The sequence below is a fragment of the Schistocerca nitens genome, chromosome 4, assembly GCF_023898315.1.
Source record: "Schistocerca nitens isolate TAMUIC-IGC-003100 chromosome 4, iqSchNite1.1, whole genome shotgun sequence".
In the NCBI taxonomy this organism is placed as follows: domain Eukaryota; kingdom Metazoa; phylum Arthropoda; class Insecta; order Orthoptera; family Acrididae; genus Schistocerca; species Schistocerca nitens.
In genome coordinates this window covers 905,890,041-905,909,444 of record NC_064617.1, presented here as the reverse complement: position 1 = coordinate 905,909,444, position 19,404 = coordinate 905,890,041, and the positions used below count along the sequence as shown (strand labels likewise).

Below are 19,404 nucleotides of genomic sequence, written 5' to 3'. Positions count from 1 at the left end.
GAGCTGTTAAAATGGCGTCTGTAACGGATGTGCGTTGCAAACAATGGGCAGTGATCCGAGTTTCTTTTGGCGGAAAACCAGGGCATCTCAGATATTCATAGGCGCTTGCAGAATGTCTACGGTGATCTGGCAGTGGACAAAAGCACGGTGAGTCGTTGGGCAAAGCGTGTGTCATCATCGCCGCAAGGTCAAGCAAGACTGTCTGATCTCCCGCGTGCGGGCCGGCCGTGCACAGCTGTGACTCCTGCAATGGCGGAGAGTGCGAACACACTCGTTCGAGATGATCGACGGATCACCATCAAACAACTCAGTGCTCAACTTGACATCTCTGTTGGTAGTGCTGTCACAATTGTTCACCAGTTGGGATATTCAAAGGTTTGTTCCCGCTGGGTCCCTCGTTGTCTAACCGAACACCATAAAGAGCAAAGGAGAACCATCTGTGCGGAATTGCTTGCTCGTCATGTGGCTGAGGGTGACAATTTCTTGTCAAAGATTGTTACAGGCGATGAAACATGGGTTCATCACTTCGAACCTGAAACGAAACGGCAATCAATGGAGTGGCGCCACACCCACTCCCCTACCAAGAAAAAGTTTAAAGCCATACCCTCAGCCGGTAAAGTCATGGTTACAGTCTTCTGGGACGCTGAAGGGGTTATTCTGTTCGATGTCCTTCCCCATGGTCAAACGATCAACTCTGAAGTGTATTGTGCTACTCTTCAGAAATTGAAGAAACGACTTCAGCGCGTTCGTAGGCACAAAAATCAGAACGAACTTCTCCTTCTTCATGACAACGCAAGACCTCACACAAGTCTTCGCACCCGAGAGGAGCTCACAAAACTTCAGTGGACTGTTCTTCCTCATGCACCCTACAGCCCCGATCTCGCACCGTCGGATTTCCATATGTTTGGCCCAATGAAGGACGCAATCCGTGGGACGCACTACGCGGATGATGAAGAAGTTATTGATGCAGTACGACGTTGGCTCCGACATCGACCAGTGGAATGGTACCGTGCTGGCATACAGGCCCTCATTTCAAGGTGGCGTAAGGCCATAGCATTGAATGGAGATTACGTTGAAAAATAGTGTTGTGTAGCTAAAAGATTGGGGAATAACCTGGTGTATTTCAATGCTGAATAAAACAACCCCTGTTTCAGAAAAAAAATGTGTTGCATTACTTGTTGAACTGCCCTCGTATATAAAGATGGAATCAATTTGAAATCACTTTTCAATAGCACTCATCACTTGAAGTAAGTAAAGAGCTAGTTGTGTTTAGAATGACGTTTTCTAGATCCGTGTTGACTGTTTGTCAGTAGAACATTCTCTTCAAGGCAATTCATAATGTTCAAACACAATACAAGTTCCAAAATGCTGCTGCATATTGACATTAATGACTACTCCAAGGATATTTACTCCTAAGTTACTCATTTTGGCAGCTGTTCTTCATTCGAGTTCTGAAATTATTTACTTCGTCTTCCTTTGGTGAAGGAATTTCAGAAGGCTGTGTTCAGTAACTCTGCTTTCACAGCACTGCCATCTGGAGCATTTCCATTGCTATCAAGCAGAACAGGCATTGATTGCATCTTGCCACTAACATACTTTACATACAATCAGAATCTCTTTGGATTTTCTGCCAGGTTTCACTGTGGAAACTACTTTAAGCATATCGCATTGATGTCTGGATTAAATTTCGAGCTTCTGTAAAAGATAACCAATCTCTGAGATTTTGCATTCGTTTAAATTTGGCGTCATTGTTCTGACCCATTTTGTGTAACAAGGGGGATCAGTTCTGTCATTTGTTAATTTATCTGGTATAAATCTCTCAATTGCTGTCGATACTATGTCATTGAATTCAAGCCACATCTGGTCTATACTTACATTGTTAATTTGGAAGGAGTGGATATTGTCTCTTGGGAAGGCGTCAAGCAAATTTTTATCATCTTTTCGGAATAAGTATATTTTTCGTTTATTTTTGGAGGATTTGTGGGTTACAATAGTCAATCTCTCAATGACAACCCTGTGTTCTCTAATCCCTGTATCCACTTTGATGCTTGTTATTAGCTCAGGATTATTTGTTGCTATGAGGTGAAGTGTGTTTTCACAATCATTTACTATTCACATGGGCTCATGAACTAACTGCTTGAAATAATTTTGAGAGAATGCTCAGCTGATGTTTTATGCATACCTCCAGATTTAAACATGTATTTTCGACAACATGTTGAGGGTAAATTAAAGACACACCAACTATAATTCTATGAGTCAGGTTCATGTTTGAAACTAAACTCAAGTTTTCTTTGAACCTTTCAGCAATTGTATCATCTGATTTGGGAGGGCGGTAAAAGGATCCAATTATTTTATTTCATTGCCAAGAACGACCTCTGCCCATAATTACTCACAGGAACCATTTGCTTCAATTTCGCTACAACATAAACTACTACTAATAGCAACAAACATACCACTGCCAACTGTTTAGCCAAATATTTCAGAACACCCCAGCTTTCAACACCTATAATGATTCGAGCATCGGTGCTCTCTATAACCTACTCAGTGGAACCCAAAACCCAACCACCCTATGGCGCAAGTCAAGGAATCTGTAGCCTACATGGTTACAAAGCCATCTGAGCTTCTGATTCAGACCCTCCACTTATAAAACGTGATTCATCTGAAAAGGTCACCATTTGCCACTCAGTCGACATCCAGTTGCAATGTAAATTCTAGCCTTCATCACCCATAAACAGCAGGCACCATGAGTGCATCAAATGGTGCCTGTTGTGGAGGCCCAAATTCAGCAACATTCACTCAACAGTAGTTGAGCAGACACTGTTAGTGCCCCTTTGTTTCATCTGGGCAGTCAGCTGCTCAACAGTTTCACATCTGTTCACCCGTACACATCTCCGCAGCCATCATGGACACCTGTCATCTACAACCAGTGGTGCACCACAGTTGCCTTGGCACCAGTTTTGGATAGCAGCATTTTGCCATCTACAACATTGGCTACGAAGTCTTTCGCGACGTATTTCTTGAATAAAAATCTCTTGGTGTACGTGCCGCGTCAATTCTGGATAAAACTCCAAGCTTTCGACCACTACCTCCATGGTCGTCGTCAGGGCTAAAACTGACTGTCGTGAACTAGCGAGGTTCCCACTTTTATATGCCAAGGACGGCTTCTGATTGGCTGGAACATTGTTTAACCACAGCGGCACACCAACAATTAATAAACTCAGCCATTTTGAAAATGCTTCCACCCTTGGCCCAAAAGCCAATTATTATGCCCTTTTGTACCTCAGATAAATGGCTGTTTCTGCATTCCGAAATGACTTCACTGTTTTCCATATCTCTCTACCCCCCCCCCCCCCTCCCTCCCTCCCAACATGTTTTAAATATCCTGCACAGCTGGTGCTGCTACCAGCTGTCTGTTGAGTGGTTATTGCAGGCAGTGCTCACATTAATGTGACTGGAGCTTCAAGTTCTTCTCACTTTCTCAAATTTTCTCTTATTTGCTGTCCCTGGTGCCCCTATCCTTTTTCAGAATTTCCTCAATGTATTTTTGTCAGCACTATTTTCACCTTTTTTTGCTTGTCAATGAACTGAAAAAATTTATAACACGGATAAAGAAAACTCTTCTCATGAAACAACACCATTTGAAAACACATAGAAATATATTAAACTGCAATAATTCAGTCTGCTGTCACTGAGAAGATTTTCTGCAACCATATGTAACATGTGTAATATTTATACTGTCAGTAAAAACATTTTCAAAATTTGTCAGAAACAACAAATAAAGACAAAAATTTATAGTGTCAATCACTGTCTCAGAGTAGTTGTTATGGCAGTTTACAGTGAAAAGTGAGAAAAGAAAAATTTTTAAAAATGGACAGCAATCATAACCTTGGGGCAAAAAAGATATTAATTATTTTACGTTAAATAGGTCTGCATAATTCAAAATGACGATGAGAGATGTTTGTCATTTACGTTGAATTTATGCTAGTATTAGAACATCCTTCAAGGCACCACTGCTTCAACACTGTAAAACACTGTAACCATTCTACACAAATGCAGAATTTACACTGCATGAAATCAGCAACTATCTCCACATCTACATATATACTCTTCATCCATTGTAATGTGTACAGTGGAGGATACTTCATACCAGTATTGTCACTATTGACTTATTTGACTTGCAAACAGAACAAAGGAAATAATGACTGTGTGCCACTATGTGTGTCCTAATCTCTTGCCTTTACCCTGTGGTCCACACACAATACAAACTGTAAATTTGTGGCATAATCTAAATAAAAAATAAATAAAAAACATTTTCTTAATTAATGCAAAAAATGTTCAAGAGCAATATCTGCTTCCTTTCAATAATTCCCCTTAAAGCTCCCTTAGGATCACCATTACGCTTTGATATTGGCTATACAGCTGTTGTTATCACATTACCTCATAGCAAATCTCGCTTTTGACATTTTCCACCATGCCCTCAGAAGGAACCCAAATGGTACAGTAGTAAACTTCTCTTATCTGGTGTTCACAGTCGTGCCACATTTTGTAAATAGCATTATTGTGTTTTGAGTATGAAATTATTTATTTGTACAACCCACTACTACAATTTTGGCTGTGTGGCCATTATAAAGTGGAAATAATTATCCTTTAGTACATGTCAAAAACTAAAAATCATCTGACTTTTATGTTATCATCATATTTGTATGTTACATCTTTAATTTTTACTGTTGTTAGCATCTTTTAGATGAATCACATTAAATCACTACTTATGTACACTGTATACCTTTCCGCCTGCCATAGTCGGCTGTAGAAATAAACATCTTTAGTGTCAAAAGATGGCTGTGATGTCATTTACAAAATGTGGAACAGTACTCTGGTGAAGTAGTGTGTTTAATGTGGTTTCCATAACATAAATGTACTGTAAATTCCCAGAATATATTAAAGGTTCTTGCAACTGATAGATTTTATACATATTGATCTATAATTCTGCTCTGCCTGTTGTGATCTGTGCTCTTTATCCATTTAGGATAGAAGATACTGCTAGCAGTGTATTTACATTCAAAAAATCCAATAGGAATTCAATCAGAACCATATTCAGCCTTGAGCAATTTCAATATTTTTTATTTGGGGACACTTATTTAAATATCAGTCCTTTGCAGGTTTGTGACGTCAGGCAGAAGTGTGGTACTAATAGCGCAATGCGTGAATGGATTTTTAAATGCATAATGTAATATTTTGACTTTCTAGTTGTTGTCTCCTATTCTGGGACTACTATTCCACAAGAGATTGTATGGAAGGCTGCATTCCATAATGGGAAGTTAGTAAGATTTTGTTTGATTTCTCACCCAGCTGAAACTGTGAGAAATATCTTACACTTCATGCAAAGTCCTTCTTAATGGATGCACAAGTTATTATACAGGTTTCTGTATCAAATTCCTTATATTAACTTTATGAGCAAGGAACAATCTTTGAGCTGAGGAGTAGTAAAACCAGTTAATTCCCACATAATAAATGTAATTAATATGAACAGATGAACGTCTCATAAATTGCAATCACTAAAGGAAGATTACATCACCACTATCAGCCAGACATATTCAAGAACACTGCTAACATGTACTCACATGCACCCTATGCTTTTATTTGAGACTAATTCATTAATTTCTTTGTTAACGTTTTGTATATTACATAGCTACTGTCGGGCAGTACAGAAATAATGGGTATCCATGATGACTGCTAAAGCCATTTCATTTTAGTATTGGCTGCCACAACATACATAAACATGTGCCAGCAAATGCAAAGATAAGCTGTTTAGTATTGGAGAGAAAACTGTGATAGCAGTATTAGAAAATGGCTGTTTTTTCAAGAAAATTAATGTTGTAGCATTAATGAGTGCAGTATGACAGGGACCTTATCCGTACCTGAAGCACTAGGAATGACATAAAATTTAATAACTCGGGATATACTTATGCAGACAAGGAAAAAAAAAAATCCCAGATTCCGAGTTAAAAATGCACTTTTTCCTGTGTGTAGATTTTTTTCATGCTACATGACAATATATTTTCTCCCAGAGCTGTAAAACTTGTCAACCATTTGAATTGTGAAGGTTTTATACGCAAGCATAGAGCTTCCCAGCACTTTAAGAAATGAAACACAGCAAAAAGAAACACATTTTGGGAAGATTTTTGATGAGCAGCAACATTTACACTGCATATTTTTTTATTACGTAAGTATAAACACAAATTCCACCAAATACAGCACGGTAGCTTCCGAAGTACTGAAATCAAGGTTGCGATGAATTTTTGTAAGCCAAATCATAGCTCATGTCATGTAATCTCACAAGCCAATGACAGCATAGGATATGTGATACAGTGAGCCAATACCAACACCATAGTTAAGTAGCACAAACACACAGATATGAAAAATTAATGGTTTAAATTAATACACACAGAGTATAGCTACAAGAAAAGTTAAACTTTCAAATATAATATTGGCCATCAAAATTTTTTTGTCACTTTTTTCCAAGGGCGTGATTAGGCAGGACCGTAAGAGCACAGTTTAAATTGCAGCAGCTGAATATTTCTGACAAGCATGATTATAAATTTCACTGCTGCGCACTAAACATTTCACGAGTTACCTGCTGAATACATGTTCCGTTGAGCACTTTTACTTTTCCATGAAATGCCAGTTATGTGTGAAATTTTTCAGGAACTTACTTCACACTTCTTTTAAGAATAATTATACTTTTTGCAATCATTATTACATAATTAATGTAAATTAAATTAATATAAACTATAAATTAATATACACTAAAACAATTATGAAAAACTGACCTTGAAGTTTGGTCTCTTTAATCATGCTTTACCCTTTCAGATACATCAAATGGTAAAATTTTAAATAATGGCATAAATGGCTGGTGCTCTGGGCCCAAAATTTTTCTAAAAGGCTGGTCCTCAGTGTTACCCTTTCAATGAGAGGGTAACATGTTGCAATTTAAGAAATTCATCACATATTCTAAAATGTAACATACTTCATGTTGCATAAAAGGAAATGTACTGAGAAATTAACTTCTTAAACAACCATTCGCAATATTTTCCCACGACCTGTTAGAAATTTAAATAGTTGTGCGTTCACCCCCATCAAAATGAGTCCCGTAAAACAGACTCTGGTCCTGTGTCGAAAGCAGTATGTTGTTACGAAGTAACCTGACACATTTTGCAGTCACCAGACGACTGTGTGTACACCGTGATTTTTTGTTGTAAATGGTGCATTTTCTTTGCAACAAAAGTTTTATTTTTGTGTTATTCTCTCATTTACGTTTTATTGCTGCAGTAGCTGGATAAAGTGAAATTATTTGTCACAGTATCAGATCTTACTAGTGAACATGACAAATTTCGCTGAAAATGGAAACAATGAAAAATTTCCGAATTTTTCCAAGACGAAAAAATTTCCAAGTTTTTCCTTGGTATCCCAGAGCATATACATCCTGTAACTGCAATGCCTTCTCATTTTAAGAACATATCACCACAACAGGCAGTTGAAGGAAAGAGTGCCTAGTAGCAGGTGCTGCTCACAGCAAAAAAATTTAAGAACACCTATTAATGATCTGCTCTTTGAATAACAATGAATTAATTATGGTAAACAAGAGTAATTTCATAACTGCTGGCAAAGAGCTTGGTGTAACATTACAAATGACAATGCACTATAGGGAAAAAGCTGTGGTTTTCTGATTTCTTAACTGTGACAAGGCAATTAAAAACATGAATGACACAATGTAACAATGGCATTATTAACTAATGTACCATCTATCCAAAGAGTTCCGAGACTGATTTTAGTCCTGGCACATCAGTGGCATCAGCACAGTAACTATGGTGGCAGCTTGAAATAACTGCAAACCACAGAAGTTCACTCAACCAGTCAGTTGTAAGAAGGCAGTGTTAACTAGTGGACATGTGACCATGGGGTATCAACACTGTTGCGTCACAAATCGTAGTGGAGCAACATCTCTAAATTAAGAATTCTCCAGAATATTTTGAAAAAGAGAAAAGTGTGTGCGAAGTTTTTCCCACACACGTAAACTCCCAAATAAAAATTGTGTGTGGATGCACACCAAAGCTTGATTGGAATGCAAAATGCAGACAATTCTTTTCTGGAGAAAGTCATCACAGGTGACAATACTTATGTTATCAACGTGAATGTATCACAAAACAATAAAGTCCGGAAATTCACATGAAGAGTCAACATTTTGATGACATAACCAACATTCAAGCCAATTCGACACAAGTTGAACAACTTTGCAAAGAAGGATTTTTCAGACGGTTTTCTACTGTTGTATGAACAGTCTGTGACACGTGATCAGTCGAGGCTGAGACTATGTAGAACACCGTAAGCATTAAATATATCATTTTAACTTCTTTATATTTTTATTAATCCAACCTCAAAACTATTTGGATTGACATGGTACTTATAAGAGGCTGCATATCGATGCAGCTGTCTGCCTAGAGATCACCAAATCAATACCACATTTGTACTAGCACTAAGCTTGTCAACGAGCTGTGTAAGGGATTCCTTTGGAATGATGGAATTTTCCAGTAACACTGACAACTGCTGCTGGTTCACATCACTCTATAATTATCTACATGGAGTCTATGAGAAAGTATCATAATAACTGTAAAATCAGTACACAACATTTTCAACACTTTGATGAAACAATGCGCTGATTAATGCACGAGAAAGCATGTTAATTAATAATATGAACATAATTCCAAACAGGACAAATTGCAAATTTAACTGAAAAGATATCATATGAAAAGCCAAATACAGTGCGACAATAGAGGGACAATAAAGTATATATCAGCCAAGCATTATCAGATGAAAGGGAACACCTGAAACAAGAAAGTGATATGAATACTGACAAAATTTCTCTCCGCCTGTATATTATAATTATATTATTTCACGAACCATCAACAGTGAGATCACCTGAAAACTGCTAGTAAAGAAGCTTATGAAAGCAAGTTTGCAGTGCAAGATGGAATTACAATGGAAATGCTGGCAACATTAAGTGTAGTTGGTATGGGCTTCAGTGTTCGAGCATAAGAAAATCAAATCATCCCTCAAATTATTAGATAAAACTCCAGCAATAATGTAGAGCATAAAGCCGAAAAAATAACACATATTTAAACAGGTGAGGCTGTTATATGGAAGGAACATTCAAAAAATACAAACCTATAGTTAAAGAAACAATTTGGGCTCCAGGTGCTACACCATTCCTTTCTGGTTCATCAGGAAAATAGGCAGCAGCAATGGATGCCACATGTGTTCCATGGGTAGCTAGAAAAGAAAACCATGGTCCTCTGCTTTACATTATTAACATCAGCACTACATTATTCTCATCCGATTAACAGAAACAGAAGTAGCAACACAAAAAACAGCAATTTTCAGACAGTACTTCACTCAGAGAAATTTATCACAGGTTTGGCTATCTTCCTGCATGTTGCCTCTTCCATAATGGAAGAGAGAGATGTTAGGAAAAACTACACTCCAATGGCAGAGGAAGGGTGGTGTAATGAGGAAACCAAACAGATGCAGCAGGTCGAGCATATGTGCCATACTACAGGTTCCCACTGTAGCTGACTGAAGACACTCAGTTGGTATTTGTAATTCTGGACTCTACTCAGTTTTAAAGATGTTTCTTTCCCTTGGTGGAATGAGCTGGAGCAGGGTTATAGGGTGGACAAGGGAACTGGCACTTCTCATGACAGCTCTGAGAGTTGCACAGATATGATTCTAGAAGTTCCTCCATGGTGCATTTGAACAGCCTAGACAGACAATTGTCCAGAAGAGAAGCCCGATGTCAATGTCCAGCTTCATCCACAACAATGGTAATTACATGACCACATGCTCAGCACAGGATCAGTGCCTTGAACTTTGAAATACATACACCTTCTTCAGCTGAATAAACCTGTTTTGGCTGGACACTGTGCAGGGTGTCCACAGTTACAGTCACAGTCCGAAAACGTTGTGAAAAGAAAACCACTGCTCAGAATGGTAAAATTTCAACAGCGTGTTATTGACACAGGGGGAAAGATCACAGGAAAAAATGAAAATCTGACCAATAGATGGCACCGCAAGCATCAGAATATGCACACCAACACATGTGCAGCACATGGCTGTTCCTCCTCAGTTTGAATCCAAGGTACCCAACATGACTGTCTCCACAAAGGATTGCACATTGCTGGTAAAGTTCCTTTACAAGTATGGCGACTGGGCACCAGTAGCCCTGCAGAAGTTCCGGACACTCGAGGGCATGAAAAAAGGCACTGGCCAGATGTCTGCTAAGGTCTGGAGAAAATGATTACAAAATTGGAAAACACGAGTTCTTTTGAAGTGCAGTGTGGCAGAGGGAGGATATCAGTTGGTCCGAAGTCTGTCAAAGATGTGGCCACAGCAGTGCTGGAGGAGTCAAGCGGTGGTGTGCAAACATGCAGTGCACGGGGATTTGCCTGAATGTCTGACATGCCAGCAAGCATGACACATCCTGCATTGTTAACCATACAAACTCTGGAATTTCTTGCTCACATGGAAATGGCCATGGAACATTCTGTGGACAGACGAACCCATTTTCATCTCCAATGACTCGTCAATATCCAACATTCTGAGGACAGACGAAGCCCATTTTCATCTCCAATGACTCGTCAATATCCAGAATTGCAGAACGTGGGCAATGGAAAATCTACACACACACACACACACACACACACACACACACACACAAACACACAAACAATTGGGTACACGAGTCCTGCAGCCCCTGTTACCTCCTTCTTCTGGCTGTGGGGTTACCTGAAAGACGACGTGTTCAATGTCCCAATTACGAATTGAAGGCACACATTGCACAATGCATTCTGAATGTGACCCTCGAGACACTCTGATCTGTTATGGAGTTTTGGAATGTGTTATTTCTTGATTTCAACTTGCAGCAGAAAGCGGAGGATACCATAATGAAAATGTCTTCCATCAGCCTCATCACAATTAGAAACTGATGACTTTTTGCTCTTTATGCAGTTTTTGGCCCCAGGTCAATTAAAAACCAATGTCATTTTGCTTTTTATGCAGTTTTGGCCTCGTGACAAAAACTGATTTTTCCCACCCAATGTGATACAACCTAGCCGTTGTGGATGGGCTTACATAACAGTGCCACAACCACTGACTTCTGGACTTGCATCACAGCTGTTGACTGGTGAACATGTGCAGTCATGTACATTGAACAGTACAAATGGTGTAATGCACAACTCGACCCATATGCATGGTATTGTGATTCATCTGTCATTTGTAGCTGACCCCATTTATGTTAAGACACTTACAGTGCCATCTATTGTTAAATTTTGTTGTTCTGAGAAGAAGTGTCAACAGAGTTACTCTGTTGCACACATTTGCTTGTGAGCCATAGTCCATATTGGACTGATTATTTCCAACAAAATGTGAGCATATTAAGTGCTGGATCATATGCTTCAACTGGATTAAATAGGCAATACCTCAAAGTTGACTTGTAAAATAACATCATCATTAGTGCCAGGAGATAATGCAGTCTGTCCAACTCACAGCTTGGTTGGAGTCCACAAACAAGGGCTGGCCATGATCTGTGCTTGACACACCTGAGATTAATCAACTACGCTGTTGAAATATAGCGGGAAAAAATTATAATCTACATCAATTCTCTGCAAAAGACTGCAAAACACATGGCAGAGAGTATTTCCTATTGTACCAGTTATTAGGGTTCCTTCCCATTCCATTATGTATGGGTCATGGGAAGAATGACTGATTTGAATACCTCTGTGGGTACTATAATTTTTCTGATCTTGTTCTTACAATCCCAATGTGTCTTAAATAATCTGCCAGTTCAGTTCCTTTAGATTCACTGTAAGACTCTCCTACAAGTCAAATAAACCTGTGGCCATTCGTGCTGCCTTTCCCTGCACACAGTCAATATCCCTGTAAGTCCTATTTCGTATGGATCCCACTCACTTGACCAATATTCTAGAATGAGTCACATGAGTGATTTGCAAACAACCTCAATTTGTAGACTGATTGCATTGGTATTCTACCAATACACTGAAGTCGACCACCTGCTTTACCCACAACAGAGCTTATGTGATTATTCCATTTCATATCACTACAAAGTGTTAAACCCAGGTATTTGTATGCATTGGCCAATTCCAACTATGACTCATTGATGTAACAGTCTTAGTATATATTTTTTTCATTTTGTGAAGTGCACAATATTACATTTTTGTTGCCAGTCTTTGAGCCACTTTTATATCCTATCACGATCTGACTGAATGTTTATGCTGCTTCTTTCAAACAGGACTTCATTATAGGTGACTGCATCATCTGGCACAAAATGTCTGAGGTTAATATTCGTATTGTTTGCAAGGTCATTGACATACAATATGAACAGCGAGGGTACCACAACATTTCCCTGGAGCAAATCCAAAGTTATTCCTATATCTGATGTTGATCCTCTATCCAAGATAGCTTGCTGTGTCCTCCCTAGCAACAAGTCCTTCATCCAGTCTCAAATTTCACTTAATACCCCGTATGATTGAACAGTAAGTGCAGGTGTGGTACTGAGTCAAATGCTTTTTGGAAATCAAGAAATACTGCATCTACCTGACTACTTACAAAAGTTTCAGTATCTCATATGAGAAAAGTGTGTGTGGGGTTTCACATGATTATGTTTTCGAGATCCATACTGGATAGCATGGAGGAGGTTATTCTATTCAAGATACCTTATTATGTTTGAGCTCAGAATAGGTTCTAATAGTCTACAACAAATCGATGTCAAATGTATTAGGGTTCTCTTCTAGTACCCTTCTTGTAGATGTGTGTTAGCTATGATTTCTTCTACATTTTAAAAATTTCAGCTGTTTCTCAACACCACTGACACTATTACTTACTCATTCATCTTTTCAGTGGTAAGAGGATTAAATTGGGGCAACTCTCCTCCGTTTTCCTTTGTAAGCAACATCTGATGATGGAGTTATGCATTCCAGCTTTTGCTTTGCTTCCCTCAATTTTAGTTCCTGTCTCTTTCAGTGGGGATTGGACACTAACTTCGGTGCCACTAACAGCATTTACATCTGACCAGAATTTCCTTGGGCTTTGTGAAAGATGTTGTTGTTGTTGTTGTTGTTGTTGTTGTCTTCAGTCCTGAGACTGGTTTGATGCAGCTCTCCATGCTACTCTATCCTGTGCAAGCTTCATCATCTCCCACTACCTACTGCAACCTACATCCTTCTGAATCTGCTTAGTGTATTGATCTCTTGGCCTCCCTCTACGATTTTTACCCTCCACGATGCCGTCCAATGCTAAATTTGTGATCCCTTGATGCCTCAAAACATGTCCTACCAACCGATCCCTTCTTCTAGTCAAGTTGTGCCACAAACTTCTCTTCTCCCCAATCCTATTCAATACCTCCTCATTAGTTACGTGATCTACCCACCTTATCTTCAGCATTCTTCTGTAGCACCACATTTCGAAAGCTTCTATTCTCTTCTTGTCCAAACTATTTATCGTGCATGTTTCACTTCCATACATGGCTACACTCCATACAAATACTTTCAGAAACGACTTCCTGACACTTAAATCGATACTCGATGTTAACAAATTTCTCTTCTTCAGAAACAATTTCCTTGCCATTGCCAGTCTACATTTTATATCCTCTCTACTTCGACCATCATCAGTTATTTTACTCCCTAAATAGCAAAACTCCTTTACTACTTTAAGTGTCTCATTTCCTAATCTAATTCCCTCAGCATCACCCGATTTAATTTGACTACATTCCATTATCCTCGTTTTGCTTTTGTTGATGTTCATCTTATATCCTCCTTTCAAGACACTGTCCATTCCGTTCAACTGCTCTTCCAAGTCCTTTGCTGTCTCTGACAGAATTACAATGTCATCGGCGAACCTCAAAGTTTTTACTTCTTCTCCATGGATTTTAATACCTACTCCGAATTTTTCTTTTGTTTCCTTTACTGCTTGCTCAATATACAGATTGAACAACATCGGGGAGAGGCTACAACCCTGTCTCACTCGTTTCCCAACCACTGCTTCCCTTTCATGCCCCTCGACTCTTATAACAGCCATCTGGTTTCTGTACAAATTGTAAATAGCCTTTCGCTCCTTGTATTTTACCCCTGCCACCTTCAGAATTTGAAAGAGAGTATTCCAGTTAACGTTGTCAAAAGCTTTCTCTAAGTCTACAAATGCTAGAAACTTAGGTTTGCCTTTTCTTAATCTTTCTTCTAGGATAAGTCGTAAGGTTAGTATTGACTCACGTGTTCCAACATTTCTACGGAATCCAAACTGATCTTCCCCGAGGTCCGCTTCTACCAGTTTTACCATTCGTCTGTAAAGAATTCGCGTTAGTATTTTGCAGCTGTGACTTATTAAACTGATAGTTCGGTAATTTTCACATCTGTCAACACCTGCTATCTTTGGGATTGGAATTATTATATTCTTCTTGAAGTCTGTGGGTATTTCGCCTGTCTCATACATCTTTCTCACCAGATGGTAGAGTTTTGTCATGACTGGCTCTCCCAAGGCCATCAGTAGTTCTAATGGAATGTTGTCTACTCCCGGGGCCTTGTTTCGACTCAGGTCTTTCAGTGCTCTGTCAAACTCTTCACGCAGTATCTTATCTCCCATTTCATCTTCATCTACATCCTCTTCCATTTCCATAATATTGTCCTCAAGTATATCGCCCTTGTATAAACCCTCTATATACTCCTTCCACCTTTCTGCCTTCCCTTCTTTGCTTAGAACTGGGTTGCCATCGGAGCTCTTGATATTCATACAAGTGGTTCTCTTCTCTCCAAAGGTCTCTTTAATTTTCCTGTAGGCAGTATCTATCTTACCCCTAGTGAGACAAGCCTCTGCATCCTTACATTTGTCCTCTAGCCATCCCTGCTTAGCCATTTTGCACTTCCTGTCGATCTCATTTTTGAGACGTTTGTATTCCTTTTTGCCTCCTACATTTACTGCATTTTTATATTTTCTCCTTTCATCAATTAAATTCAATATTTCTTCTGTTACCCAAGGATTTCTATTAGCCCTCGTCTTTTTACCTACTTGATCGTCTGCTGCTTTCACTACTTCATCCCTCAGAGCTACCCATTCTTCTTCTACTGTATTTCTTTCCCCTATTCCTGTCAATTGTTCCCTTATGCTCTCCCTGAAACTCTCTACAACCTCTGGTTCTTTCAGTTTATCCAGGTCCCATATCCTTAAATTCCCACCTTTTTGCAGTTTCTTCAGTTTCAACCTGCAGTTCATAACCAATAGATTGTGGTCAGAATCCACATCTGCCCCTGGAAATGTCTTACAATTTAAAACTTGGTTCCTAAATCTCTGTCTTACCATTATACAGGTTGATTCAAAAAGAATACCACAACTTTAAAAATGTGTATTTAATGAAAGAAACATAATATAACCTTCTGTTATACATCATTACAAAGAGTATTTAAAAAGGTTTTTTTTCACTCGAAAACAAGTTCAGAGATGTTCAATATGGCCCCCTCCAGACACACGAGCAATATCAACCCGATACTCCAACTCGTTCCACACTCTCTGTAGCATATCAGGCGTAACAGTTTGGATAGCTGCTGTTATTTCTCGTTTCAAATCATCAATGGTGGCTGGGAGAGGTGGCCGAAACACCATATCCTTAACATACCCCCATAAGAAAAAAATCGCAGGGGGTAAGATCAGGGCTTCTTGGAGGCCAGTGATGAAGTGCTCTGTCACGGGCTGCCTGGCGGCTGATCCATCGCCTCGGGTAGTTGACGTTCAGGTAGTTACGGACAGGTAAGTGCCAATGTGGTAGGACTCTCCATACAGTAGATTGTGGAATTTGCAGCTCTCTGCGAGTCGATTTTCCTGGGCTGCGAACAAATGCTTGCTGGATGCGTGCTACATTTTCATCACTCGTTCTCGGCCGTCCAGAACTTTTCCCTTTGCACAAACACCCATTCTCTGTAAACTGTTTACACCAATGTTTAATACACCACCTATCAGGAGGTTTAACACCATACTTCGTTCGAAATGCACGCAGAACAACTGTCGTCGATTCACTTCTGCTGTACTCAATAACACAAAAAGCTTTCTGTTGAGCGGTCGCCGTCCTAGCATCAACTGACGCTGACGCCTAGTCAACAGCGCCTCAAGCGAACAAATGTACAACTAAATGAAACTTTATAGCTCCCTTAATTCGCCGACAGATAGTGCTTAGCTCTGCCTTTTGTCGTTGCAGAGTTTTAAATTCCTAAAGTAGTGGTATTCATTTTGAATCACCCTGTATAATCTATCTGATACCTTTTAGTATCTCCAGGATTCTTCCAGGTATACAACCTTCTTTTATGATTCTTGAACCAAGTGTTAGCTATGATTAAGTTATGCTCTGTGCAAAATTCTACAAGGCGGCTTCCTCTTTCATTTCTTCCCCCCAATCCATATTCACCTACTATGTTTCCTTCTCTCCCTTTTCCTACTGACGAATTCCAGTCACCCATAACTATTAAATTTTCGTCTCCCTTCACTACCTGAATAATTTCTTTTATCTCGTCATACATTTCATCAATTTCTTCATCATCTGCAGAGCTAGTTGGCATATAAACTTGTACTACTGTAGTAGGCATGGGCTTTGTGTCTATCTTGGCCACAATAATGCGTTCACTGTGCTGTTTGTAGTAGCTAACCCACACTCCTATTTTTTTTATTCATTATTAAACCTACTCTAGCATTACCCCTATTTGATTTTGTATTTATAACCCTGTATTCACCTGACCAGAAGTCTTGTTCCTCCTGCCACCGAACTTCACTAATTCCCACTATATCTAACTTTAACCTGTCCATTTCCCTTTTTAAATTTTCTAACCTACCTGCCTGATTAAGGGATCTGACATTCCACGCTCCGATCCATAGAATGCCAGTTTTCTTTCTCCTGATAACGACGTCCTCTTGAGTAGTCCCCGCCTGGAGATCTGAATGGGGGACTATTTTACCTCCGGAATATTTAACCCAAGAGGACGCCATCATCATTTAATCATACAGTAAAGCTGCATGTCCTCGGGAAAAATTACGGCTGTAGTTTCCCCCTGCTTTCACCCGTTCGCAGTACCAGCACAGCAAGGCCGTTTTGGTTAATGTTACAAGGCCAGATCAGTCAATCATTCAGACTGTTGCCCCTGCAACTACTGAAAAGGCTGCTGCCCCTCTTCAGGAACCACATGTTTGTCTGGTCTCTCAACAGATACCCCTCCGTTGTGGTTGTACCTACGGTACGGCCATCTGTATCGCTGAGGCACACAAGCCTCGCCACCAACGGCAAGGTCCATGGTTCATGGGGGAAGTTGTGAAAGATCACCTGATAATATTCTGCTACAGTAGAGTCACTGAAGCCAACATGCACTGTTCTCTTGACAGCCAACTGCATTTCATTCAGCATCTCTCTATGTAGAGCCCTACGCTGTGTGTCACACCTATTATGCAATAATCATTTTCTTTAGAAGTTTCTTTACAGTGACTCTATACCACGGAAGTTCCCTCCCATTATGAACTGTTCTACTGGGTACATATATATCCAGTGCATGGTCAACTATTCCTTTTAACATGAGCCAAAGCTCCTTACACTACTGATTTTTTATCTAATTTATCGAACATATACAGGGCGAGCCAGAAGTCCTTGACTCCTTCATAAGTTGTAAGATTAACGGGAAAATTGAAATGTGATGATGGGAACATAGGTTTGACTTGGGGCCGCAACTTTTGGAGTTAATGTCATTCATGGCCGCCATTTTGGATTAAAGTCTTTTTTTATGGGAAGGGGGGGGGGGTGTATGATATCAAATAACACTCGCTTGAGCTCTGGAATTGAGTGGTGTAATTTGTTTTTGTCTATCTTATACAGTTTAGAAGTTATTAATGTTCAAAGTTACCTTGATACCGACTCGTGTCTCTCTTTTTTCCACGTAACTTTGAACATTAATAACTTCTAAACTGTACAAGATAGACAAAAACAAATTACACCACTCAATTCCAGAGCTCAAGTGAGTGTTATTTGATGTGTCATACACCCCCCTTCCCATTTTTTAAAAGAGTCTTGAATCCAAAATTGCGGATTTCAAGATGGCGGCCATGAACGAAATTCACTACAAAAGTTGCGGCCCCACATCAAACCTATGTTCCCATCACCACATTTCAATTTGCCTTTAATCTTCCAACTTATAATGGTGTCCAAGGACTTTTGACTCGCCCTGTATATCTTTCTGCTTGGTTTAGTTGTCCTTTGTACTTTGGTTATCATTGCTGCCATAACCATGTCATGGTCACAGATACCAGTTTCATTGTGGACATTCTCAAAGAGGTCATGCGTATTTGTTGCCATTAGATCCAATATATTTCTATCATGAGTGGCGTTCCTAAGTATCTGTTCTAGGTAGTTTTCAGTAATGTTTCATAGGATATCTTATCACACCTACCACTAACAAAACTATATAATTTTCCCCAATTAATTGTTGGGTGATTAAAGTCTCCACCGATGATTACAATGTGCTTGGGGAACTTAAGTGCGGAAGAACTCAGGTTTGCTCTATGGCCTTCAGTTACATCCGGAGACGAGTCTGGTGGGCAACAGAAGGATCCAATCACTATTTTATGACCACCTCTGACTGTCTTACCCAAACAATCTCACATGCAGCTTCAATTTTCATCTCTGTGGATTTGAGTTTCTTGTCTACAGCAACAAATATGCCACCCCCATTTCCCATTAGCCGTTATTTCAACATATATTTAAAATTTCCCCAAAAATCTCACTGCTATCAATTTTGGGTTTTAATTTGATGCAAAATCTGAAATCAGGAGATTATCAACACAGTAAAAAATGGCTTGGATAATGTACACAGCACAAAGAATAGGAACAGCTCATTTTAAAATCCTCAAATTCCTTAGAAAAAACTGGAGATGTCTTAGTGAAGACAACTCCTACACTAATATCACTTTACTGAGGCAGAAAACTTTCATGTAGCCAGTGCCTCTCACAAGAAACTGTGCAGCACAAAAAGAAAGGAGAGGCTCGCACAGGATGAAAATGGGGTAGGTCTGAAAAGGTCAGATTATATAATGACTTGGCTACATGCTGAAAGTGAATTTTCTTTAAGTTATCTTCCACTTAGTTCATATATTAAAAACAAAATCATCAAGAAGCAGTATGGTACACTTTAAAGCTCTTTCAAACAGCAGAGTACATACCCTGTGCAGCCACAGAGCAATGTTACTAATACCTGCAAGTTGTGATTGTGTCATTCAAGTAAACTGACAGAAAACAGTACTATCTTTCCACTGATCTTA

The 19,404-nt window shown here is 39.4% G+C and overlaps 1 protein-coding gene across 1 annotated transcript in view; it reads right to left on the bottom strand.

The window, feature by feature from the left end:
• The window catches only part of LOC126253474 (tripeptidyl-peptidase 2), a 310,223-nt gene that overhangs the window by 206,904 nt on the left and 83,915 nt on the right, over window positions 1-19,404 (bottom strand). The window contains exon 6 of the mRNA XM_049954832.1: window positions 9,223-9,327. Coding sequence (XP_049810789.1) covers window positions 9,223-9,327 — 105 coding nt within the window. The remainder of the gene's footprint in view (window positions 1-9,222; window positions 9,328-19,404) is intronic.